This window comes from Mesoplodon mirus, assembly GCF_964341445.2.
Source record: "Mesoplodon mirus genome assembly, chromosome: 9".
NCBI classification, from domain to species: domain Eukaryota; kingdom Metazoa; phylum Chordata; class Mammalia; order Artiodactyla; family Ziphiidae; genus Mesoplodon; species Mesoplodon mirus.
The window spans coordinates 71,634,245-71,661,348 of NC_138985.1; the positions used below are offsets into that span (position 1 = coordinate 71,634,245).

At 36.8% G+C, this 27,104-nt stretch overlaps 1 protein-coding gene across 8 annotated transcripts in view; it reads left to right on the top strand.

Annotated features, from left to right (window-relative positions):
* The window catches only part of BBS9 (Bardet-Biedl syndrome 9), a 479,004-nt gene that overhangs the window by 161,378 nt on the left and 290,522 nt on the right, over positions 1-27,104 (top strand). For all 8 annotated transcript variants that reach the window (XM_082632872.1, XM_082632873.1, XM_082632874.1 and 5 more), the window contains 3 exons: positions 18,803-18,984; positions 23,299-23,375; positions 26,532-26,585. In XM_082632872.1, coding sequence (XP_082488998.1) covers positions 18,803-18,984; positions 23,299-23,375; positions 26,532-26,585 — 313 coding nt within the window. The remainder of the gene's footprint in view (positions 1-18,802; positions 18,985-23,298; positions 23,376-26,531; positions 26,586-27,104) is intronic.

Here is a 27,104-nt window from a genome sequence, read left to right on the forward strand (position 1 = left end):
CCTGGTGGAGGGTACTGGTGCCTGTGTTCTGGGGGATGAGGCTGGATCTTGTCTTTCTGGTGGGCAGGACCGTGTCTGGTTGTGTTTTGGGCTGTCTGTGAACTTGTTATGATTTTAGGCAGCCTCTCTGCTAATGGGTGGGGTTGTGTTCCTGTCTTGCTAGTTGTTTGGCATAGGGTGTCCTTCACTAGAGCTTGCTGGTTGTTGTGTGGAGCTGGGTCTTAGTGTTGAGATGGAGATCTCTGGGAGACTTTTCACCATTTGATATCATGTGAGGCTGGGAGGTCTCTGGTGGACCAATGTCCTGAACTCGGCTCTCCCACCTCAGAGGCTCAGGCCTGACCCCTGGCCGGAGCACTAAGACCTTGTCAGGCACTTGGCTCAGAAGAAAAGGGAGAAAAGAAAGAAAGAAAGAAACAAACAAAAAAGTTATTAAAATAAAAATGTTATTAAAAATAAAAAATAATAAAAGTAATTTAAAAAAAAAGAGAAAAGAAGAGAGCAACCAATCCAAAAAAGAAATCCACGAATGACAGCAAGCACTAAAAACTATACAAAAGAAAACCCAAAAAAACCGGACAGGCAGAACCGTAGGACAAATGGTAAAAGCAAAGCTATACAGACAAAATCACACAAAGAAGCATACACATACACACTCACAAAAACAGGAAAAGGAAAAAAAATATATATATATATAAAAAAGGAAGATAGGAACCAAATCAGTAAAGAAATCTACCAATGATTAAGCTCTAAATACTAAACTAAAATAAACATAAACCTAGAAACAAATTACTTGCAGAAAGCAAGCCCCAAGTCTACAGTTGCTCCCAAAGTCCACCTCCTCAATTTGGGATGATTTGTTGTCTATTCAGGTATTCCACAGGTGCAGTGTACATCAAGTTGACTGTGGAGATTTAATCCACTGCTCCTGAGGCTGCTGGGAGAGGCTTCCCTTTCTCTTTTTTATTCGCACAGCTCCTGGGGTTCAGCTTTGGATTTGGCCCCGCCTCTGTGTGTAGGTCGCCTGAGGGCGTCTGTTCCCTGCTCAGACAGGACAGGGTTAAAGGTGCGGCTGATTAGGGGGCTCTGGCTGACTCAGGCCTAGAGCAGGGAGGGGTACGGTAGTTATATTTGGAATATGTGGTGAGCCTGTGGTGGCAGAGGCTGGCGTGACACTTCAACAGCCTGAGGTGTGCCATGTGTTCTCCCGGGGAAATTGTCCCTGGATCATGGGACCCTGGCAGTCGTGTGCTGCACAGGCTCCCATGAGGGGAGGTGTGGATAGTGACCTGTGCTTGCACACAGGATTTTTGGTGGCTGCAGCAGCAGCCTTCCCATCTCATGCCCGTCTCTGGTGTCCGCGCTGGTAGCCACAGCTTGCGCCTGTATCTGGAGCTTGAGAATCCCCTCCCCTTGCGCACCACGAAACAATGGTCTCTTGCCTCTTAGGCAGTTCTAGACTTTTTCCCGGACTCCCTCCCAGCTATCTGTGGCGCACTAGCCCCCTTTAGGCTGTGTTCAAGCAGCCAATCCCAGTCCTCTCCCTGGGATCTGACCTCTGAAGCCCGAGCTTCAGCTCCTAGCCTCCGCCCGCCCCGGTTGGTAAGCAGACAATCCTCTCAGGCTGGTGAGTGCTGTTTGGCACCGATCCTCTGTGCGGGAATCTCTCCGCTTTACCCTCTGCACCCCTGTTGCTTCAATCTCCTCCCTGGCTCCAAAGCTTCCCCCCCCACCCCCCATCTCCTCCAGTGAAGGAGCTTCCTAGTGTGTGGAAAGTTTTCCTCCTTCACAGCTCCCTCCCAGAGGTGCAGGTCCAGTCCCTATTCTTTTGTCTCTGTTTTTCCTTTTTTCTTTTGACCTACCCAGGTATGTGTGAGGAGTTCTTGCCTTTTGGGAAGTCTGAGATTTTCTTCCAGCGTTCAGTAGGTGTTCTGTAGGAGCTGTTCCACATGTAGATGTATTTTTGATGTATTTGTGTGGAGGAAGATGATCTCCACGTCTTACTCCTCCGCCATCTTGAAGGTCCCCCCCCACCCCCGTGAAAGTTGTTTTTAAACTGAAAAGACTCATACACATGAAAGTTAATATAATCCAAGTGGAAGTACTCAGAGGTGATCTGGTCACATGACATTTGAGATTACAGGCTGTGAGCAAGACTGGCAATTGTTATCATAGAGGTAATAGCTAATAGAATGAATTCTCAGAGTTAACAGAGAGTGGGAAGCAGAGAAGTTTGAGTAGTGTTTAGGGATTCTCAAAATTAGGAAGCAGGAAGAAGAGCCCCTTGAAGAAAACAAGGAGTAGACAAGTGGGAGAAGTCCAATGGCACTGGAGCCAAAGGAGCAGAGCCCATCACAACAAAGCTCTGTGTCCCTACAAATCCCGTGCTTCCGCACGTCTGGTGGGTATCACCTGAGTATTGGGGGGGTGCTTCAAAATTCAAGCTTACTGTCTTCATCATCTCCCCATTCACTCCGCAAAATACAACCCACCTTCTATTGTATATCTAATCTTGATAGACGTCTTTATATCCAGCTCTCTCAGGCTAAACCTTAGGGATTTTCTTTGACTTCTTTTTCGCACATTTAATTGATCATCATGTACTATTTATTATTCTTTGTATCTCTGCTGTGTTTCTTCTGCCCACTGTCATTGTACTATTTCCATTAATTCCAAAGCCTAATACAAAGGTAGTTATTTTTTGTTTTGTTTTAAACCATAGTTCTTGGAAATAATGCTATAATTTCTGCTAGGTTAGAAGAAATACCATGGTCATTATGTACATAATAGTTCACTTGGTCTGGGTAAGAGAACCCATATAGATACATCCAGGTAGGATGACAATATAATTTATTAACTGGGATACTTCTGAGAGTGAAAGGGGGTGGTGTTAATAACTGTACCACGACAACAGGCATAAACCGGGACTGACCTTTGCAAACCAGGATGTATTATCTCCTAGCTCAGTGGTTCTCATCTGGGAGAGATTTTGCTACCCAGGGGACGTTTGGCAATGCCTGGAGACATTTTTGGTTGTCATAACACAAAGAGGAGAGAGAGTTTTTATTGGTATTTAGTGGGTTCAGGGCAGGGATAGTGGTAAACATCCTAGAATGCATGGATGCATCCTAGAATGCATTCCCCCACAACAAAGAATTATTTCACTTTCTTCATTTAATTAATTCAGTGAATGTTTATTTAGCCTCCCTCTCTGGGCCAGGTACCGTGCTAGGTTCTGGAGATACGTTTATGAGCAAAACAATCATAGTCACTGAATTTATGGAACTTGTAGTGAGGAAAACTGATATTAAATATATAATTACACAGATAAAGATATTATTTCAATAGTGAAAAGTCCTGAAGGAATAGTAGTACCTTGTTCTTTGGGAGCATGTAAACAAGGGACCTCACCTAGAATGTGAGGTCCTAGGAAAATGTTCTGAGTTGAAATCTGAAGGATGAGTAGACTTGAGCTAAACAAAGATCCTTTTTAAAGGGAGGGGAGGAAGAGCATACCAGGTACTAAAGGGGGAGAATGACAATTCCAACGAAGTGGAAGAGGGAAGTCAGTAGAAGGATAGGGAATGGAGGGCTGGGAAGCATGGGTGGGGGAGGGAAGTGACTACAGTTCAAATAAGCAGGGGTCATAGCTTAATTTAAAGGATTTTTTTTTTATTTTACTTTTAACATTTATTTATTTATTTGGCTGCGCCCGATCTTAGTTGTGGCATGCGGATCTTCGTTGCCATGTGCGAGATCTTCGTTGCAGCATGTGGGATCTAGTTCCCTGACCAGAGAACAAACCCGGGCCCCCTGCATTGGGAGCACACAGTCTTAACTGCTGGACCACCAGGGAAGTCCCAGGATTTTGATTTTTAAATGGGAAATCACTGGAGGTTTCTGATCCAGGGAATGGTGTGATTAGACTTGAATTTAAAAAAAGGTCCCATTTCTAAAATGTCTAATTCTGTTATTGCCTTACTTAAAAGAGAGTGCTCACAGCCTTCAAGATCTGTCATAGTCTGGCCCATTTGCATTTACAGAGACTTTTCACTTACCTGCCTTGTTTACTGCATGATGTGTTCGAAAGCTGCCTTGATTTTTCTCCTAAAAATATCTGTATATTGATGTTAACATTTTAATTGCTTAAAATAGTGGTCATAATTTTTCCCACTGACATTCTTCAATAGAATGTTAATCTAAAAAAAAACCCCGGGCTTCCCTGGTGGCGCGGTGGTTGGGAGTCCGCCTGCGGATGCAGGGGACACAGGTTCGTGCCCCGGTCCGGGAGGATCCCACATGCCGCGGAGCGGCTGGGCCCGTGAGCCATGGCCGCTGAGCCTGCGCGTCCGGAGCCTGTGCTCCACAACAGGAGAGGCCACAGTGGTGAGAGGCCCGCGTACCGCAAAAAAAAAAAACAAACAAAAAAACCAAACCCCAGAAAAACAAAACAACAAAAATAATAATGCTAATCTAAATAGTAAGAAATACACTTTTCCCCACAGGGTATATTATGATAAAAGCTATTTTAATTTTGGAAGAAAAGTAATGTGGCCCAGAAAGATTTGCATTTTTTGTGAATTAACTCTGATGCAGAAAAGCTCTTATGATTTCTTGCCATACTGCACTTGAGATGACATATGATTGTGTCCCTCTAAAATTCTCCACTTGAAATACCTTTTTTCTGTCCATCTCCTTTTGTTTACATCCTATTTGTTTTTCATCCTCCATGAAGCCTTTCTTGGTTTCATAATATTAACATTTTATAGTGTCCTTTTCTATGTTACTATTGAACTTTGTTCATTCATTATAGTACTTAGCACATAGGGTCTTGTGTTATCTAGAATGGAATATAAGCACCTATCTTCCTTAGTGACCAGAGATGAACCACACTTCTGTAACCTTTTATGACATGTAATATAGTATTAATTTAAAAATATTATTTTTAACACAATATCATGTAGCTGCACAGTGAGTGCCTATGGAATGAGTGAATGGAAGGGACATGATCAATTCTGTCAAATACTACATGAAATTGAGGAGTACTGAAAAAATTTATTGTTTCTCCTCCATTGGGATCTTTCAGTGGTTTCCTATTGCTTGTGGCGTAAGGTCTACAATTCTTTGCAGGGCATTCAAAGCCTTTGTATTTTTATCATCTTTAATTTTTATCACCCCCACTTTTCCATATGAATCCCCTTGGGGAGAAATAGACTTTCTGGCTGATGGAAACAGGTGTATCTTAATACTTAATGCTGTTCCACTGTTCTGGAATGCCCTCCCCAGCCTATGCAACTCATGTCTTTCCTTCTAGGTCCAATTTGAGTCTTACTTTACCTGCTTACTTTTTCTTCATAGCACCTGTCACCTTTGAACTTACTATATATTTATTTCTTTTGTTCATTGTATTTCCTCTCCTTACCAGAATGTGAACTCCTGGAGGACAGAGATTTTTGTGTCGTTTCTTCACTGGTATTTGATTTGAGAACTATGTCTGGCACATCTTTGATACTCACATAGATATTTGTTGAATATCTATTTGGTTCTGGCTTTGGTAAAACACCTCCTGAATGCCCTGTACTCTATGCAGGGTGTGTGTGTGTGTGTGTGTGTGTGTGTGTGTGTGTGTGTGTGTCCGTGTCCCCTTTAAGGAAAATGCTTTGCTGGAATACCCTGCTCCTTCTCTTATCCAATTCCTGCTTGTGTTATCTCCTCTAGAAAGCATTCTCTCTGCTCACTGTCTGATTTTGATATTCTTTCACTTTGTTTTTATTGGTTCCCTTGCTTACATCCATCATTCATCAGAGCATGCTTCATACATCTCATACATTCTTGTTTGATTTACATATCTGTAATGGCCACTGTACTTTAAGTCCTTTGAGGAAAATGACCAGTGTAACCTGCCTATCTATCTATAACATCTAGAATGATGCCTGGATACAGTAAGTTCTAAATAAACACATAATTTTCAATAATGAAAGAGGTTAGAGTTAAGTCCTTATAAATGTATTTTGCTTCCCCAGTGCAAAATAGGCACTTCTAGAAGTTATATCTTTTCTTTTTTTTCTGGTTAGCAATTTATCTGTTCAGTCTTGTGAACGTAATTAGCCAGATTTAGCAGTCTTGTGTGACTTTCTAGTAAGTCTAATAAGAGATAGGTTTGAAAGAGCAAGCTCACATCTGAGTTTTTGATGCTTAGAAATTTCTTTACTACAAATGGTATTTTGTTCAGTCTCCCCAACTACAGCCTCTGTAATTTCTGCAATTTGCTGTGACAACTTCTTTTGGCAGAGCTATTTTTACTATGATATGTTTGGACTCTGGCCTTGGCTCCCCCATTTTACTTGTCCTTTTCTTGGGCATTCTAATTACCATGTCTCTCGTATTAAATAATCCAGCTCTTGATTATCGAGGCTAATTGTGGATAGCAATAATAACTAAAAACCATTTACACAAACCTCAAATTACACCTTAAAAATTGTTTTAAATTTTCCATTCTTGGGAAGTCAACATGGAATGGTGGGCAAAAATATACTTCACTGTGAATCAGGAAACTTAGATTCTACGCTTGATTCTTCCTGGCTCCCAGATTTTGTATTCAGTACGAACTATGTATGTCAAAAAGTATTGATATGAAGCTTTGCCTGAGCGATGGTCATACAGAGAAGAACAAACAAGGCCTAATTATTTTTAAAAATTGCAAAAGTAACTCCTCAGCACATCAGAGCTAAAAATACACAGGTGGTTTTCTTAATGCCTGACTTAATTCCGGTAAGGGCTTAATACATTAGAAAATAATGGCACCAAATCATGTCTTCTTTCATGTATCAGGGAAGGACTCCAACATCTAGTTTTATTTATGGAAAGATTCATTGCTTTGAACTTTTACTTTAGAAAATGTTCTTATTTTCCTTGGGAGAGACTATATTTGCATACTAGCTTTCTTGGCATTCATACGTTCAAGGCTCAGTGCCAGGTTAGAGCTACCACCTGCATATTCTTATCTTCCCACTCCTTTTGGCATTGTCTTATTATTTGATGATTAGAAGGAATAAGGAAGGGACATTAGATAACTGTAAATAAAGTTGGGTTTATCTTATATTGATCTAAAGGGTTCCATTTAAAGTATTATGGACAATTACAGAGGTCTTCTAGATTTACTTGTTAGTCTATAATTATTGATTGGTATATGGAATGTTGTGGTATTTTTGTATTTGCTTATGACTTAGTATTAGAGGTGAATTTTGAATTCTTTTGGAAAATTTCATATAGATGAAGTCATTGTGTCTGGCATTGAGGGACACAAATTCAGTGTCACATAATTCCTGCCCTGAGGGAATTAACAGCCTGGTTAAAGGTGACTAACATGCAAAAATTTAAAGAAATGCTATAACATTTTGTAGGTGCTATTATATAAGTATTATTTAGTGGGTATAGTAAAGTGGTCTATTTTATTTGAAGGTAATAAGATTGGCTGTGGAAGAGACACTTTTTAAAAGAGGAGTCAGTGTTAGCATCAAAAAATAATGATGCCTTTAATTATTTTGGGGGGAAAGGGTCACATTGATGGGACCACACTTTGGCTTGTTAGTTTTTTTTTTTTTTTTTTTTTACCAGTGAGTCAGTTGCTGTGGAATTGTTGCTTCATTTAAGTAGCTATATGTCAACAAGGTATTTAAAAATACCAAGTATTCACATAAATCATCTCTCTCTCTCTATTTCACACACACACACACCCACTTAAAAGTTCTGTGTGTCTGTTTATGCATGTGTGAATAAGGTTGGGAATGGGTGCTAAAATGTGAGTCAGGTCCCAGCTCATGTCAAGGTAGATTTTATACGTTATCACTAAAAGTATTTTGTGTTGGTGGTATCACTTTATATGTATTTGTGTAGTATGTATACACTTTATTTGCTTCTTTTTAAACCCCCAATTTTTGTATCATGGAAAAGTTTAAATGTATACAAAGTAAATGGATGGCATCATGAACTCCCTTGTAGCCAGTGCTCAGCTTCAACACTTATCAGTGTTCTGGCATGCTGGCTTTTTCTACCCCTCTGCCTACCCTATTTTTAAATTCCTTTTTTAAAGGTAAAATTTATATACATTGGCAATCACAAACCTTAACTGTACAGTTTTGACAAATGGATATACACCTGTGTAACCCGTAGTTCTCTCAAGTTATAGAACATTTCCATCACAGAAACTTTCCCTGTGTCCCTTTCCAGTTAATAATCCCCTTCTCCCCTGCTTCCAGGTAACAACTGTTCATATTTTTTTCATAATAGATTTGTGTTGCCCGTTCTAGAACTTCATATAAATGGTATCACACAGTATGTACTTTTTATATCTGTCATTTTTTCAGCATAATATTTTTCAACATTCATTTTTGTTGTTGCATGTACCAGTGTTGGTTTATTTTTTGCTACTGAGTAATGTTCCATTCAATGAATGTATCATAACTTGTTTATCTCATTTTATGTATGAGCCTTTTTGTGGACATATGTTTTCATTTATTTTAGATGAATAACTAGGAGTAAAATTGCTGGGTTAGAGGGTTGGTATATGTTTAGTCTAATGAGAAACTGCCAAACTGTTTTGCACATTAGTTAAACCATTTTACACTCCCACCAGTGATATATAAGAGTTTTGGTTGCTCCACATCCTCTCCAGCATTTAATGCAGTCAATCTTTTAAATTTAGACATTCTGTTGTATGTGTGGTGGTAGCGGATTGTGATTTTAATTTGCATTTCCCTAATGACTAATAATATTGAGCATTTTTTCTTAGCTTGTTGACAGTTTTTATACTTTACTCTGTGAAATATCTATGCGAGTCTTGCCCAGTTGAATTTTGTATGTGTGTGTGTGTGTGTGTGTGTGTGTGTCTTGGTCATTTGTTATAGTAGTTCTTTATATGCAGAGGACACAAGTCCTTTTCCTCAATTACTATAGATTTATAGTGTGTCTTGAAGTCAGTTTATGAAAGCCCTCCATCTCTATTCTTTTTTTCAAGATTGTTTTGCCATTCTAGGTGTTTTTATTGGCACTTCCATAGAAATGTGGAAATCAGCTTGTTAGTTTCTACAAAAAAAAGCTTTCTGGGATTTTCATTTGGATTGTGTTACATTATGGAGCATTTTGGTGAGAATCAACATTTTAAACTATATTGAGTCTTTTAGGGTACATCTTTTTAAAGCATATTTTGCTCGTGTCACTCACTAGCTCAAAAGCCTTTACTGGTTCCACAATTACATAGATTAAAGCTTAAGATCTTTAGATGGCTTTATTCCCAAGAATCTCTTTCCTCTTTTTTTTTTTTAATTCAATGAATGTTGTATCCAAGTTGCTTGTTCTTTCTCATACATAGTCTAAACTTTTCTCCCTCTTCTTCTCTCATGTTCTCCATGCTGAATGTTCTTCACACCTGTTCTCCAAATCCCAAAGGCTCAAATACTACAGATATTTATGTTATAATGTAATAAATTACAAGTTAACAGTAAGAAGGCTTTAAAAATAAATTGCCACATTTAGAATGTATAAACAACAATGTCCTATGGTATAGCACAGGGAACTATATCCAATCTTCTGGGATAAACCATATGGAAAAGAATATTAAAAAAAGAATGTCTATGTGTGTAAAACTGAGCCACTTTGCTATACAGCAGAGATTGGCACAGCATTGTAAATCAACTATATGTCAAGTAAAAAACAAACAAACAAGCAAAATAAATTGTCGTGGGGCAGATCACTTAAAATTTATACAACTGTGGTTGGAGCACCAAAAAAGCAAAGCAAAGCAAACCAACCAACCAAGAAACCAATCAACCAACCAAACAAACCAAACCCAAATAACAGTCATATTAAAATAGGACTTTACTTTTAAATAGAAAGATGATGGTAGCGTGAAGGAAGCATTGAGGAAAAAAGAGCAAAAGACAAACTGAACGTGAGAACCATGTAAGAAGCACTTTCAATCCAGGACATATTTGCAAACTGAGCCAAAAAGAAAAGTGGAATAATGGTGCTTTGTATATAGCCATGTACTATATTTTTCTGCTACTACTTGGAGGCTCAAAACATTCAGGTGGGGGCTTCCCTGGTGGCGCAGTGGTTGAGAGTCCGCCTACCGATGCAGGAGACACGGGTTCATGCCCCGGTCCGGGAAGATCCCACATGCCGCGGAGTGACTGGGCCCGTGAGCCATGGCCGCTGAACCTGCGCGTCCGGGACCTGTGCTCTGCAACGGGAGAGGCCACAACAGTGAGAGGCCCACATACCGCAAAAACAACAACAACAACAAAAACATTCAGGTGATGGATAAAAGAGTATGAACCAACTTCAAAGTTCTGTTGACATAATTTCCTTGCTTACAAATCACATGTGAGTTAATTCATATTTCAGAAATAATCTGAAGAATAGACTGAATTTCAGTGTCCAGCTTAAGCTTTTATTTCCTCCATCAAAATTTCCCTGATTCCCTTGGCTAGAAATGACATTCCTACTTCTGAACACTAAAGTACTTTATACTTGTCTTATAGCTCGTATGTTTTCCACCCCATGCATACTTATCGAGGTGCATGTCTTATTCTTTTACAGGGTTGCAATCTTTTCAAGCTCATTTCTGATTTTATTTGTGCGTGCTCTATAGCACTTCAAATGGCATCCTGCATATAACAGGTGTTTGAAAATATTTGATGAATGAATGAATGAGTGAATGAATGATGAGCAAATGAAATACAGTAGAGAAATGAGAGGCAGATAGTAAATAAAAAAGAGACTAGATGCAAATCATGCACCTTCCTACTTTTTGTTTTCTGTTTCAGTTTATTTTGGTAAAGGCATGAAAGAATCCAAAATTTAAGTTTTTAAGACTTCTTTGATATCTGTATATGATAATAAAAACCAGACTTTGATGATTTGATAATTTAAAATATTTCTATTTTGCATAAAGTGCAGCTGGACAAGAACCGTTAGATTCAGTGCATGTTCTTTTCATTTGTTTTTAAAGCTATTATTCATTTGTTTTATTGTATTAGCAAAAGAAACTGTTCATTTTTTATCTTTCGAGCTGTATTTCAAATACTTTCAAGTTACTCATTTTATAGATTGGCCTTGTCAGAAAAAGAGAACTACATAAAAGTTTTAATTCCATAGATTATTTAACCTTTAAATTGCTGATTCAAGTGAATTGTACATTTTCTTTGACCTTTTTCTTTTGGGATATACTCATTTTCATTGACTTGTAAGAGTTCTTTACATAGTAGATGAAACATACAAAATTGTTTTTATAGGTCAAAAACAGTTGGATATCCACAACTTCATATGATTCAACTTAAATCATATATTTATGTTGGTTGCCAAGGTGTTCCCAGTTTGTTCTTTTTACTGTGATGTATTTTTAAAGCATAGAACAAGTTTAAAATTTTTTTATGGTTTAATTTAGAGATCCTTTGCTTTGTCCTCTATTGCTTTCTTGCAGCAAAAGTTCTTTCCATCCCAAGGGCAGATAAATATTTTTGTAGTTTCATATGTTTTAATTTAACTTTTAAAATCCATCTGGAATTTTGTTTGAATGTGTTGTTAAGGCCAGGATCTGTTTACTGAGTGAAGAAACAATTACCCTCAGATTCTTGAGCTAACTCTATTGTTTAATTTTATGCCCCATTGCTAAAATCACAAAATTATTATGTGTCCTAGCAATATAACATCTTTGACCTTGAGTCCTCATAAAATACATTATTCTGGTTCCTTGGTTTAGCTGATGTATTTCAAGGACCAGAGTAATCTAGAGACTTTCATTTTAAAAGTGTTTACTCTAAGGATGTAAGTAATAAGGCACACAATACTTGATTTACTTGATGGCTTCTTCTAACATAAAATTCTATCACTCAGAAAATTTTACACATTAACTCACATGGACAATATTGTTTTAAAAATGTTCTTTAAGTAGAAAGATTAAAAAAATCTTGATTGTGTTCTTCTTTTATACTTAAGTTGGACTTTATACTTAAGTTGGGCTTAACTTTAGGAACGATATATATATATATATTTATATATATATTTAAAAATTTTCCTTTGCATTTAAGATACCGAGTGATGACATTACTTATGTATTAAGTAGTGGTATAGACCTGTGTCAAAGTATTTTTTCCATCATAGATGTTTTAAACAGAAATTTCACTGATTTATTCTAAAATTTTTAGAGCTTGTGTTAGTGTTCCTGTGGAATAAAACATGCAATGTTAAATGAATTCAGCTATTCTAAATTTCTGTTATTTGATCGAAATTGTATGTAATGGCTCTAATAACATTGATAAGAAAAAAGTAAATTGTTTAAGTTTTGTAATTTAGTGTTAAGACATTCTGGTGACGCTTGTTAAGCTCTTTGAGTGGGTAAAGACCCTGGCTTCTCCCTTTTCTGTTTGGACACCTCAAAACACCAGTAAAGAATTTTTTCTTTTTGAGATGCTGAAGAAATATGTGTATACACTACTATTCAAACTCTCTCTATCTGAACTCAACAACTTAATAGGTTCAGATAAATTTTTAGATAAATCCCTATATCTAAATTGTTGCTATTTGCCATCTAAAACAGTGGGATGAAACTGATTCTGTAATAAGCTATCCAATTCAAAGACCAAATAAATTTGGATAGTGAGGTATATTTGTAATGCCTCATGCTAGGTTTCCTTTATAATGGATCACTCAAAGGGGGAAGATAAAATGGAAATACCCTTTTGGATTCAAAGAGCTGATGATCACCACATTGTCTGAGAAGCTCTGCCTTTTAGTTTCCTAGCGTTTCCTTAGGACTTACTGGGTTCTCAGACTTTAGTAGGTCTGGGTGGAATGGGGAACAGACTACAGTCACAACTAACTCAGTAGGGACAGAGGTTTGCCCTCTTGAAATGGGCTTGTCAGAGCTGGAAGTTGGGATTTCCATGGCCACTAAGTGGCTTCAGTTGCCTGCAAGGAAAGGGTCAGGCCCAGAGATACTACAGGGGTGAAAACATTTTATTTTAGGAAAATAATTTTATTTGGGAGTATTTATTTTCTGAGCTATTTTGACGGAACCAGTTTGTTAAACTTAAAGACCTTTGAGGATCATCTCGTTTCACCCTCTCATTTTAGACATAAAGCATTTAGGAAGACTTCTCCAAGTTGACTCAGCTACATAGAGCAGAGTCAGAGCTAGAACCCAAGTCCCCTTTTTAGTTTTTAGCTAGTTTTTTGGCTATCAAATCAGTGATACCAATCTATTTTTTATTTTTCTGAAGTCACATTACAGAATTATGTATATATCCTGGAGAAAGTATGTACAGGAATATTGTGTTGAAGGCAGGTGGTGAAGCGGTTGCTGGTGGCCACCTTATGGGAAGGATTGAGCAATGGTAGTATTTACTGTCAATCAAGTTGAGCTTTTAGATTAATGAGCTGACCACTTGCCATGACCCAAAGTTGGGGAGTTTTAAAAATTCTTATTTGTTCTGAATGAGCCCTAGACCCTTATATACCTTAACTCCTTTTCTTCAGATAAATAGCAACACTTCTTTTCAAGTTCTTTTCTCTCTCAAGTTTTCTGTTGTTTTTGACTAATATTTAACCTTTAGAAAAGTGTTGGAAAACTTGTTTTTTGTTTTTTTTTTAAATCACAGACCAATAGAAAACACAACAAACAAATCTAAAACAAATTCATTTTATATCAGTTCAAAATGACTTATGGCAATATTGAATTTTTTTCCCTTTGGGCAAGGTAGGGAGGAAGCCAATAGTGTTCATCTCAGCTACTTTTTATAGCAAGTTCAGGGAAATGTACAACTTTTATTTTTAAGCATTTATGCTAAAGTTATCTATAATTTATATATTATGGCTATTTCTAGAGAATAACAGAGATGAGGGAGCCTAAGAGAGAAGGAAGAGTGAAAGGATGGGGAGGAAAAGAGATAATCAGGATAAGAGTGATGGAGAAAGAGCTACTAAATGAGAAAATGGGATACTTCTATCTAAGAGTGAAGGGAAAGAGAGAACAGACCAGAGAGCTACTTGAATAGGAGTGCGTGTGAAGGAAGCCATGGTGAGTGGACCTGGGGAGGGAGGGGAAGCATGTCCCAAGTGTAGAGAGAAGGAAAAGGAAAAGAGCAGTGAGCACATTTCTCTTCAAGGCCTCGTAGGGCTTCCTCCACTAACCTTCCCATTCCCCTGGATTGTCCCATCTTCCCTCCTGCGCCTCAGCCCTAGTCTTCAGCCAGCCAGTAGCCTAGCTCTTGATCCATTGTAGCTCCTACGTGTTGTTCACTGCTTATTATGAATCTGCCAAGTGGGAGGTGCAGTGAGGATTGAATGATACAAGTAAGACCTTGAAAAGCTCTTAGAGCAGGAGTTGCCACATAGTTATGTCCCCAAAAATGGAAGCTTGAATAATAATTGTTATATTTCTGTAAATATAAATCATGTTTGAAACATTTAAATTGAGTCCTTGATGTAAAACTTTAGAAATAGATACATTATATAGTCATTTTATTTTTTATTTTTATTTTTTTTAATTTTTTGATTTATAACAAATTTAATAATCAGTTATACATACACATATGTTTCCATATCCCCTCCCTTTTGCGTCTCCCTCCCATCCTCCCTATCCCACCCCTCCAGGCGGTCACAAAGCATCGAGCTGATCTCCCTGTGCTATGTGGCTGCTTCCCACTAGCTATCTACCTTACGTTTGGTAGTGTATATATGTCCATGCCGCTCTTTCACTTTGTCACAGCTTACCCTTCCCCCTCCCCATATCCTCAAGTCCATTCTCTAGTAGGTCTGTGTCTTTATTCCTGTCTTACCCCTATGTTCTTCATGACATTTTTTTTTCTTAAATTCCATATATATGTGTTAGCATACAGTATTTGTCTTTCTCTTTCTGACTTACTTCACTCTGTATGACAGACTCTAGGTCTATCCACCTCATTACAAATAGCTCAATTTCATTTCTTTTTATGGTTGAGTAATATTCCATTGTATATATGTGCCACATCTTCTTTATCCATTCATCCGATGATGGACACTTAGGTTGTTTCCATCTCCGGGCTATTGTAAATAGGGCTGCTATGAACATTTTGGTACATGTCTCTTTTTGAATTATGGTTTTCTCAGGGTATATGCCTAGTAGTGGGATTGCTGGGTCATATGGTAGTTCTATTTGTAGTTTTTTAAGGAACCTCCATACCGTTCTCCATAGCGGCTGTACCAATTCACATTCCCACCAGCAGTGCAAGAGTGTTCCCTTTTCTCCACACCCTCTCCAGCATTTATTGTTTCTAGATTTTTTGATGATGGCCATTCTGACTGGTGTGAGATGATATCTCATTGTAGTTTTGATTTGCATTTCTCTAATGAGTAAAGATGTTGAGCATCCTTTCATGTGTTTGTTGGCAGTCTGTATATCTTCTGTGGAGAAATGTCTATTTAGGTCTTCTGCCCATTTTTGGATTGGGTTGTTTGTTTTTTTGCTATTGAGCTGCATGAGCTGCTTATAAATTTTGGAGATTAATCCTTTGTCAGTTGCTTCATTTGCAAATATTTTCTCCCATTCTGAGGGTTGTCTTTTGGTCTTGTTTATGGTTTCCTTTGCTGTGCAAAAGCTTTTAAGTTTCATTAGGTCCCATGTGTTTATTTTTGTCTTTATTTCCATTTCTCTAGGAGGTGGGTCAAAAAGGATCTTGCTGTGATTTATGTCATAGAGTGTTCTGCCTATGTTTTCCTCTAAGAGTTTGATAGTGTCTGGCCTTACATTTAGGTCTTTAATCCATTTTGAGCTTATTTTTGTGTATGGTGTTAGGGAGTGATCTAATCTCATACTTTTACATGTCCCTATCCAGTTTTCCCAGCACCACTTATTGAAGAGACTGTCCTTTCTCCACTGTACATTCCTGCCTCCTTTATCAAAGATAAGGTGACCATATGTCTGTGGGTTTATCTCTGGGCTTTCTATCCTGTTCCATTGATCTATCTTTCTGTTTTTGTGCCAGTACCATACTGTCTTGATTACTGTAGCTTTGTAGTATAGTCTGAAGTCAGGGAGCCTGATTCCTACAGCTCCATTTTTCGTTCTCAAGATTGCTTTGGCTATTCGGGGTCTTTTGTGTTTCCATACAAATTGTGAAATTTTTTGTTCTAGTTCTGTCAAAAATGCCAGTGGTAGTTTGATAGGGATTGCATTGAATCTGTAGATTGCTTTGGGTAGTAGAGTCATTTTCACAATGTTGATTCTTCCAATCCAAGAACATGGTACATCTCTCCATCTATTTGTATCATCTTTAATTTCTTTCATTAGTGTCTTATAATTTTCTGCATACAGGTCTTTTGTCTCCTTAGGTAGGTTTATTCCTAGATATTTTATTCTTTTTGTTGCAATGGTAAATGGGAGTGTTTCCTTGATTTCACTTTCAGATTTTTCATCATTAGTATATAGGAATGCCAGAGATTTCTGTGCATTAATTTTGTATCCTGCAACTTTACTAAATTCATTGATTAGCTCTAGTAGTTTTCTGGTAGCATCTTTAGGATTCTCTATGTATAGTATCATGTCATCTGCAAACAGTGACAGCTTTACTTCTTCTTTTCCAATTTGGATTCCTTTTATTTCCTTTTCTTCTCTGATTGCTGTGGCTAAAACTTCCAAAACTATGTTGAATAAGAGTGGTGAGAGTGGGCAACCTTGTCTTGTTCCTGATCTTAGTGGAAATGGTTTCAGTTTTTCACCATTGAGGACGATGCTGGCTGTGGGTTTGTCATATATGGCCTTTATGATGTTGAGGAAAGTTCCCTCTATGCCTACTTTCTGCAGGGTTTTTATCATAAATGGGTGTTGAATTTTGTCGAAAGCTTTCTCTGCATCTATTGAGATGATCATATGGTTTTTCTCCTTCAATTTGTTAATATGGTGTATCACGTTGATTGATTTGCGTATATTGAAGAATCCTTGCATTCCTGGAATAAACCCCACTTGATCATGGTGTATGATCCTTTTAATGTGCTGTTGGATTCTGTTTGCTAGTATTTTGTTGAGGATTTTTGCATCTATGTTCATCAGTGATATTGGCCTGTAGTTTTCTTTCTTTGTGACATCCTTGTCTGGTTTTGGTATCAAGGTGATGGTGGCCTCGTAGAATGAGTTTGGGAGTGTTCCTCCCTCTGCTATATTTTGGAAGAGTTTGGGAAGGATAGGTGTTAGCTCTTCTCTAAATGCTTGATAGAATTCGCCTGTGAAGCCATCTGGTCCTGGGCTTTTGTTTGTTGGAAGATTTTTTATCACAGTTTCAATTTCAGTGCTTTTGATTGGTCTGTTCATATTTTCTATTTCTTCCTGGTTCAGTCTCGGCAGGTTGTGCATTTCTAAGAATTTGTCCATTTCTTCCAGGTTGTCCATTTTATTGGCATAGAGTTGCTTATAGTAATCTCTCATGATCTTTTGTATTTCTGCAGTGTCAGTTGTTACTTCTCCTTTTTCATTTCTAATTCTATTGATTTGAGTCTTCTCCCTTTTTTTCTTGATGAGTCTGGCTAATGGTTTATCAATTTTGTTTATCTTCTCAAAGAACCAGCTTTTAGTTTTATTGATCTTTGCTATCGTTTCCTTCATTTCTTTTTCATTTATTTCTGATCTGATTTTTATGGTTTCTTTCCTTCTGCTAACTTTGGGATGTTTTTGTTCTTCTTTCTCTAATTGCTTTAGGTGCAAGGTTAGGTTGTTTATTCGAGATGTTTCCTGTTTCTTAAGGTGGGATTGTATTGCTATAAACTTCCCTCTTAGAACTGCTTTTGCTGCATCCCATAGGTTTTGGGTCGTCGTGTCTCCATTGTCATTTGTTTCTAGGTATTTTTTAATTTCCTCTTTGATTTCTTCAGTGATCACTTCGTTATTCAGTAGTGTATTGTTTAGCCTCCATGTGTTTGTATTTTTTACAGCTCTTTTCCTGTAATTGATATCTAGTCTCATAGCATTGTGGTCGGAAAAGATACTTGATACAATTTCAATTTTCTTAAATTTACCAAGGCTTGATTTATGACCCAAGATATGATCTATCCTGGAGAATGTTCCATGAGCACTTGAGAAAAATGTGTATTCTGTTGTTTTTGGATGGAATGTCCTATAAATATCAATTAAGTCCATCTTGTTTAATGTATCATTTAAAGCTTGTGTTTCCTTATTTATTTTCATTTTGGATGATCTGTCCATTGGTGAAAGTGGGGTGTTAAAGTCCCCTACTATGATTGTGTTACTGTCGATTTCTCCTTTTATGGCTGTTAGTATTTGCCTTATGTATTGAGGTGCTCCTATGTTGGGTGCATAAATATTTACAATTGTTATATCTTCTTCTTGGATGGATCCCTTGATCATTAGGTAGTGTCCTTCTTTGTCTCTTCTAGTAGTCTTTATTTTAAAGTCTATTTTGTCTGATATGAGAATTGCTACTCCAGCTTTCTTTTGATTTCCATTTGCATGGAATATCTTTTTCCATCCCCTTACTTTCAGTCTGTATGTGTCTCTAGGTCTGAAGTGGGTCTCTTGTAGACAGCATATATATGGGTCTTGTTTTTGTATCCATTCAGCCACTCTGTGTCTTTTGGTGGGAGCATTTAGTCCATTTACATTTAAGGTAATTATCGATATGTATGTTCCTATTCCCAATAGTCATTTTCTTAATGGTATGTTGAAGCTGAATCGAATGAAAATCTAGTTGGTCTAGATTAAATCTAAATCCACCAAAAATTTTAATTATGTCTCATTTTCTCCTCCTTTTTGTAGTGATTTAAAGGGAGTGATAGTCACTCTGAGTGATGATGGCCACTTGCAATGTTCATACCTGGGGACAGACCCTTCTTTGTTCCAAGCTCCAAAAGTTGAATCTAGAGAACTAAACTATGATGAACTTGATATAGAATTGAAAGAACTTCAGAAAATCATCAAAGATGTTAACAAATCACAAGGTATCTCATTTGCAGCTTTTTATTATTTGATTTTAGTATTCATTGTAAAATTTATGTTATTTTGTATATGGATAATGTTTTGTACATATTAGTTGATTTTCTCCCCCAGGCTTAATTAAAGTCATTTTTGTAAAAACAGCATTGCTCTTTAACACACTAGTCTTTGTGCTTAATTTGTATTTTATAGCTTCTGGAAAATATGTCCTATTTAAGGTAATACTTTTGTTAGTGTGTTTCAGGGACAGTGCTGAGTTTTTTTCTTTTAACTCTAAGAAAGGAACATGTATTTCTTTGGATAGTGGTTTAGACCTTTAGAATTACATTAAGGTTTAGAGTGATCATTTATTAACTTCTAATATCCATGAAAAAATTTTAGTTGCTTCTTTGAAAAGAAACCAAAGCAGTATGCGAATTACTACTTTGTTACTAAAAATTTAGTCATTTGCAGCCTAGTGATATAATTTATGTTTGTAGTTCATTAGCCATCCAAATGGAGTGTAGCCTGTGGTATGCTGATTTCTAATGACTCAGAGGCTGATGATATTTTCAGTTCTTGAGTTTTGTATAACTCAATATTATCTTACTTTGGGATTCACAAGGGTATAATTTTACTGTAAATTAAAAGGAGAAACAAAACAGCAATCCTGCAGTTTGAGTTGGACATGTGAAAAGCATTACTTTAAGTTCCCTTCTCAGGGTCAGGTAAAAGTATTGTTTTAATGAGAAAAAATATGGACTATTTTCACTTAAAAGAAATGTTAAAACAAGCAGGAATAATAAAAGAAGCAGAGCATCAAAAGCCAACCAAAACAACAGAGCCAATCTTAATCTTGATCCAATCACTTTCCTAGATTTATATATTTTTGAGTCCATATTACCAAGAGACATTCAGAGGAATTTAGATAATATATTAAAAATATTAATATTAAAATAAAATTATTATGCTTTGGTTTTACACATTCTCTTAGAAAGTTTTGAAAGTAAACAAGTGAAACTTAGGTCTTTTAAGTACCTCCAGTTATTTAAAAACCCATGTGTTGTCAGGACCCTCATGTCAAATAGAGAATAGTTAAAACTGGATGTGTCATATTGCACATTTTTTTCCATTTTTGATACTAGTGTTTTGGGATTAATGGAATATAAATCTCATTTTGTCACTTAAAAATGTAATTGGAGATGAGTGGCATACATATGAAACATGAAACTTCCAGAGTTGGTTAAATAAATTTAATGTGGCTTTTCACTACAAATTTTGTGTCTTGAGATTTTGGCCTTTCCATAAACAATGTGCTAATGATATTTTGATTAACACTTGATTATGTAAAACATTTCTCAGGTAAATCCCTTACAGCTAAAAGTTATTTTTTTGGTGGCCATAGTGATGCCCTTGGGTGAGAAGGGTTAGGCTGTTTTACTTGTCATTACCCTGATTCTTCTGTGTATCTTGAAATAAGTGCTAATTAAGCTAGGGATGAACCTACAGACTTGAGTGCAAAGTTTATTATTTATATAACCTCAAAGTTAATATTTGAAGTTCTCTGCCCCTTCTTTGCCACCATCATTTGGTTTTATTCCTACAAAAGAAACCGAGACTCTTAAAAAAGAGAAACTTTTAACATATTTCATTTCTAGATATGGAAAAAATTTAGTATTCTCTACACTTATAAAATTGTGGTATATTTGTTCATTAAAATACCTGTAATTATATAAAAGCACCAAGTCATTTCATTACAGAAGATTATGAGAAGTTAAAACTCTGAACTTTTTGCTGACCTCATTATTCATTTAAATGCCACCTATTTTAGTACAGTGACTTTAACTTGCAAAAAAGAAGTTCACAGTCTTGTGGGTTATGTTCAGCACTTAAAAGCTTTTTTTATTTCTTCAAAGCAAGAATTGCAGCAAAATGTAAAGCCAATTTAAAGAGTATATTTTGTTGTACACATGGTATATATTATCTACTGTAATAAAAGTATTTTTGAAGCTGATTTTATGTGTGTAAGTTATACGAGGGATGTATGTTGTAAGCATGAAATTATAGTAATAATTTCTGTATGGCTTATGGATTTTGAAGCTTTTCATACTCAACTCATTAGTGAGAATCCTGCCTTGCATTTCTGTTACTAGTAGTCAACAACATCTATCAGTAGGCACTTTCAAAAACAGAGTTTCCTTATGATTGATTTAGACAGTTGATATGTTCTTTACTTGGGATGGATATGAAGGAAAGGGTACAATACTGAGATAGACTCCCACACAGCATAGTTGTGTCTTCAGGAAGGGAAAGAGAGCAGTAAGACATGGGCGTATAAATGAAAGTCTTCACCCATTTGAAATATGTCTAGGATAACTAAGTTGCTTCTACCATTGAGTAGTAGAAACATTTGTACTTGGTAACCTTGTTGGAAGATGTGCTATTCAGGTTTATGTCCGGCTGCATATAACAGAATGCCTAAATAGGGTGGCTTAAATAAGGCACAGGTTTATTTCTTTCTCATGGAAAAGAAGTCCAGTAATGGGCAGTCCAGGGTTGATTTGGCAGTTCCGAAGTCATCAAGGACTCTGATTCCTTCTCACCCAGGGTCTTCTGTTGGTCTAGGATGGCTTCTGGAACTCCTGCCCTCACATCTGCAGCTGAGTCAGCCCACTTAACGATCTTTCCTGGAAGCCACACCCTGAACAGCTTCCACTTACATCTCACTGGCCACTCCAAGCTGCAAAAGAGCCTGGGAAATTTAGCATTTTGGTTGAGCACTTTGTTACTTAGGATAAAATTGGACTCTTTTTTAGTAAAGAAGAACTGAAGAATCTTTACTGGGTGGGCAACAAGCAGCCTTTTGTACTCTCACTAAGTTGTGGAAATTCTTATTCCAAACAGTGTAATATTGGTGGGAATGCCTGGTGGCAATTGTAGGTGGTTCTTCTCTTTGTGAGACAGCTGATTCATGTGACATCATCCAGGTGCTTTCTATATTTTCAATCAGCCATCCTCAGTGTGGGGGGATGTTTCCTCTCAGGGTCACAGGGTGATTTTAGCAGTTCCAGACATTATGTGCAAGTATGATTTCCAGGGAAGAAGAGAGATATTTCTCCCAAGTGTCCCCATTTATTAGGGAGGACTAGCTTTCCCAGAAGCATGTACCAGCATGCCGACTCCCACCTTTCCTCACCTCACATCTGCCAGGATTAGGCTCCATGCTCACGACTAAAACAACAAAAGTTCAGGGGAATGAAATCATCATGATGGGATTTGACCAATTCAATAACTTTGAGATGAGGTGAATGCCTCAACAGAATTAGTGTTCTGCCACAAAGAAGGAGGAGGGAAGAATGGATGTTGGGGGACAGCCAATAATCTGTCATATATATATGTATATATACACATGTATGTGCATATGTATTATTTATGTTTCTTGTTTATTTAGGATCTCTATAACTTGTTCATAATATCTCATTATGCACTATAAACATTTTTTAAATTGTGAAATTTTCAATTGTAAAGAGAAAATGAATATGGTCAAAATAATTCAAACAGTACTGAAAGCATAAACCCCAGGTCTTAGTTCCACTAGATTATTTAAAGGTAACCTTTATTAAGAGATTTTGTGTGTTCTTTGAGAAAATTTTCCTGTTTATATAATTGTTTTTACACAAATACATGTGTATTAGAGACATTGTACTACATCTTGCTTTTTTAAAATCAATAGCATATCTTGGAGTTCTTTTCATGTCAGTGTATAAAGATAGACAGCACTCTTATTTAGAGTTTTGGGTTTTGGACCATTGCACAGTATTGATATACCATAATTTAGTTAACTATTTCTCTATTAATAGAAATATGATTTAGATTTAGGCTGTTTTGTTTTTAATAATTACTAGCAACAGAGAAACTCCTTGGGCATGTCTATGAGTATTGGGTAAATGTTTGGGAGTAGAATTGTTAAATCACAGGGTATGTGAATTTTACATTTTTTTGGTGAATTTTACATTTTGATAATTATAGCCAGTTTACCTTCAAAAGAGTTGTACTTTTTTCGGCTTCTACCAGTAGCTAAGGATAGGGAATTGAAATTCCTGACACTGGTCAGTCATTGGGTCAATCTGAACTAATATCTTTGGAAAAAGAGACAGTTTTTCTTTCTAGTAATGTGGAGGGGAAAGAATTAGCATAAAGCTTCTCATTCTGTAATGCCTCAGTTTTTTTTTCAACTCGTGAGTATATTTTTGATGTATGGTATAGATAAACCTTAAAACAACTATATACAGCAAGTTTTACTTTATGAGTAAATACTTTTTTTTCTCTTAAAATTACAGGTGTTTGGCCTATGACCGAGAGAGAAGATGACCTGAAAGTCTCTGCCGTGGTTTCTCCTAACTTTGATTCAGTATCTGTAGGTGTATTTGCAGACTTTCAAAGGGTTTGTGATAGTGGCGGACTCTGATAAATTGGGATCAAAATGTATTGGTTTAAATTCTGGGCCTCCAAATAGAAACTTTAGGGAAGATAAGTTTTAGGCTTTGTTACTTCTAGAAAAAAACATTTCTAAGTTCTTTGTGTAATAAGAAGTTCCTTAGGCAGGATTTCTGTCTTAAAAAAGGGGGAGGGAAGGGAAATGGTCAAATAGGTTCTCACCATTACTCTGAATCTACCTACTTTTTTTAAAAAAACGTTTTCAGTACTGAGTATTGAGATAATCCTAATCCAGATGAATAATACTGACCCCACTAGATTTTTGTTGAAGGTTCAATGAAATAATGTTTATGAAAGGCATAGCGCAGGGTTTGGTAATTTATAGTCTTTAATACATTATGGTGGTTGTGGTGGGGAAGTAGTTTAAGAATAGAGTTGGGCCAGGAATTATGTTTTCTCTCATTTCTATCTGTGTGACCCAGGGCAAGGTATTCAATTTTCTTAGTCTCAATGTTCTCATCTGTAAAATGGGAATAGTAATAGAATCTAGTTTGTTGAATTATGATAATTAACTAACAAATCATTATAATAATAAAATTACATTTTAATTCTTTTAAAACGATCATCACGATCACCACCACCACCACCACCACCTCCACCACCACCTTCATTCTACTTGTCTCCTTCAGTGCCATATCCTTAGTGCCAGTCACATAATGGGTGTTCAGTATATATTCGCTCTATAAATGAATTAATAAAGCTGAGAAACAAGAAAGGGGACTGTCCTTGGTTACGTTACCCCATCTCTTTGTTTAGTCTTCTGTAAGCACTTGTTAGATTATGGTTGGTTTTCTCTCACTGCCTGCAGTTTGGGCAAAATATATTAAGTTTATCTATATCTGTACCAAAGTTGATCAATTTAGGAAAGTGATTGAATTCACTGTTTTGTTTTGTTTTTTCTTTTTGTGGTACGCGGGCCTCTCACTGTTGTGGCCTCTCCCATTGCGGAGCACAGGCTCCGGACATTCAGGCTCAGCCGCCATGGCTCACGGGCCCAGCCGCTCCGCGGCATGTGGGATCTTCCCAGACCGGGCATGAACCCGCGTCCCCTGCACCGGCAGGCGGGCTCTCAACCACTGTGCCACCAGGGAAGCCCCGAATTCACTGTTTTTTACTCTGTATGGAATTTATGTCATATAATTTTGCTTAAGAAATGACTTTGATATTTAGGTGTCACAGCATAATATAGTAAGTAGTTCCATAAGCTTTTCAAAGATTAATCTTAGTATAAACAGCCAACCCAAGTTGTGATAAAAATCACATTAACATTGCCATAGTATAGTAAGTGGGTATACGTAAAAAAAAGTAGGACTATATATGAAAGAAACATTCACCCAGCTGAGTCACATAGTAGAGGTACTGTTTAAACATTGGATATTCAGCACACACCATTTCTCACTCTACCTGAAGGGTGTAGTCTGAGTGGAACATTTTTGCTTAGTTAGCTGACAAATGTACACATATTTTCTTGCCTTGGAAATGATTCTTTTTTTCCTTTGGGCAACTTATATAATTTTTTCTAGGTTCTCTTAAACATAGGCTATTTGGATTGAAATTCCCTTTCTGTTCTTTAGCAACTTTTGATCTTTCTGAGGAAAGGTCTTATGTAATAGCACTGTATTGTAATATATATTTCCCTATCAGTAACCTGGAGTGCTTTTTCCTCTTAACTGGATGTCTCTTTTCAGCTTCATTTCCCCTTCTTACTATTTTTTTCCTTCTTAAGAGGTTCTTGAGAGTATCATATTCATCCCATTGGAAAACATCAGTCCAACGATTTAGGTGGCTGTGATGCTATGCTGTCTTTGTAGAGCTACTTCTCTCTGGCTGTAATTTCATGTTTCCAAAGGACTTTTGTCTCTGAAATATCTAGGTGTTTAGATATGGATTGAAAAGAGCAGGAAACAGGAGATGTTGGTTTCTCTTCCAGAACTGCTGACAGTTAAATGTAAAATATTTCCTGGATTTTAGGTAATACTAGAGCAAAAAGCCTGGCTTAATATTTTGTTTTCAGTCATTGTTATGAAAGCACACATCCAAAAAATAATATAATTAGTGTTAGAATGGGGGCTTTTATAGAAGAGATAAACATCGCTATCCTCTCTTCTTGACTGAGAAGTTGGATCAAAGTTCATATATAGTTTCCTATGAATCTAGAATCATAGATTCCTATGAAATAGAATATGAATCTCCCTACTCTTAATTATGCTGATGGCCATTACATCATAGTGATCCCCACTGCTTAGAAGTGATTTAATTTTTCTTAGTAAAATAATTCCAAATAGGTTAACAAAGTACAATGGATTTATTCATTGTTGGACAGACTTCATGATCTTAATTGTTCCCTCAGGAATTCATGTGGGTATTATTAGAAAATATGTTACGCTTTGATTTTATTCTATTATAGAGTGACCATATTTTCCTCTCAACCTACCACTCTAAAAAACAAGTTATAAATTCTAAGGAAATGTTTGCTCTATTATATTATATTCTGAATTCTTTAAGACATAGGACCAGGTAATCAAGGCTGATGCTCAAAGAGTAAAATAGTTTATGATATGCGCTAGTAAAAAAAATACACTCCTACTTTTGTTTTATTTTCTAGGTGTAAGGCCACTCAATCTTTATATCATTAGTTACATGTCTTAGATATCAATACATATTATTAATCAGAATAAAACATACCCTTGGCAAGCTAAAAATACAAGGACCTAAAAGAATGGCGTACTGTTTATATAGAAAATATACAGAAGTCTTCTTTTCTATAATATAAAGAATGAGTAAATAGAATTAGTTTCAGTTTTTAAGGAAATTTGGCAATAGAGTAGTTTGATAGTAAAATATGTGAACTTTTCTTCCCTTTTTGGAGTCGTGGGTTTTTTAATATTAACTTGTGACTTTCCCAATGAAGCCATCCAAAAAGCCACACTGACTCTTTTAGTCGGCCATCAGAGTGATAAATCCTTTATAGCTTTTTTTTGGTGGTGAGAAGTATGTATCACACCTACTGTGTTTACTCATTGATGTGCAGTATTGAAACTATTCTTCCCTTCTCTTCTCAATTCTGTGTTTACAGCAATCTACTGATGTTGAAGTGGGAGCTGACCTTGTGCCTTCAGTCACAGTGAAGGTATTGTACATAGTTCTAGACTGTAATGTGCAAACAGTATCACACATTTCATCACATCTGTCACTTGTCACCCTATAAGTAGCTTATGGAAATGTAAAACAAACACTTGGTGGGCCGAAGAACTAATAGACATTTACCAGAGAGAACATCAAAATGGCCAACAGACACATGAAAAGATGCTCAACATCACTGATCGTCAGGGACATGCGCATCAAAACCACATGAGATATCACCTCACACCTTAGAAGGGCTATCATCAAGAAGACAAGAGACAACAGGTGCTGGTGAGGATGTGGTGAAAAGGGAACCCTTAAATATTGTTGGTGGGAATGTAAGTTGATCCAACCACTTTGGAGATCAATTGGAGGTTCCTCAAAAAATTTAAAAAAAATCTACTGTATGACCCAGCAACTCCACTTCTGGCTATAAACCAAAGGAAATGAAAATAGTATTTCCCACGAGAGATATACACTCTCATGTTTATTGCAGTATTATTCACAAAATAGCCAAGATATGGAA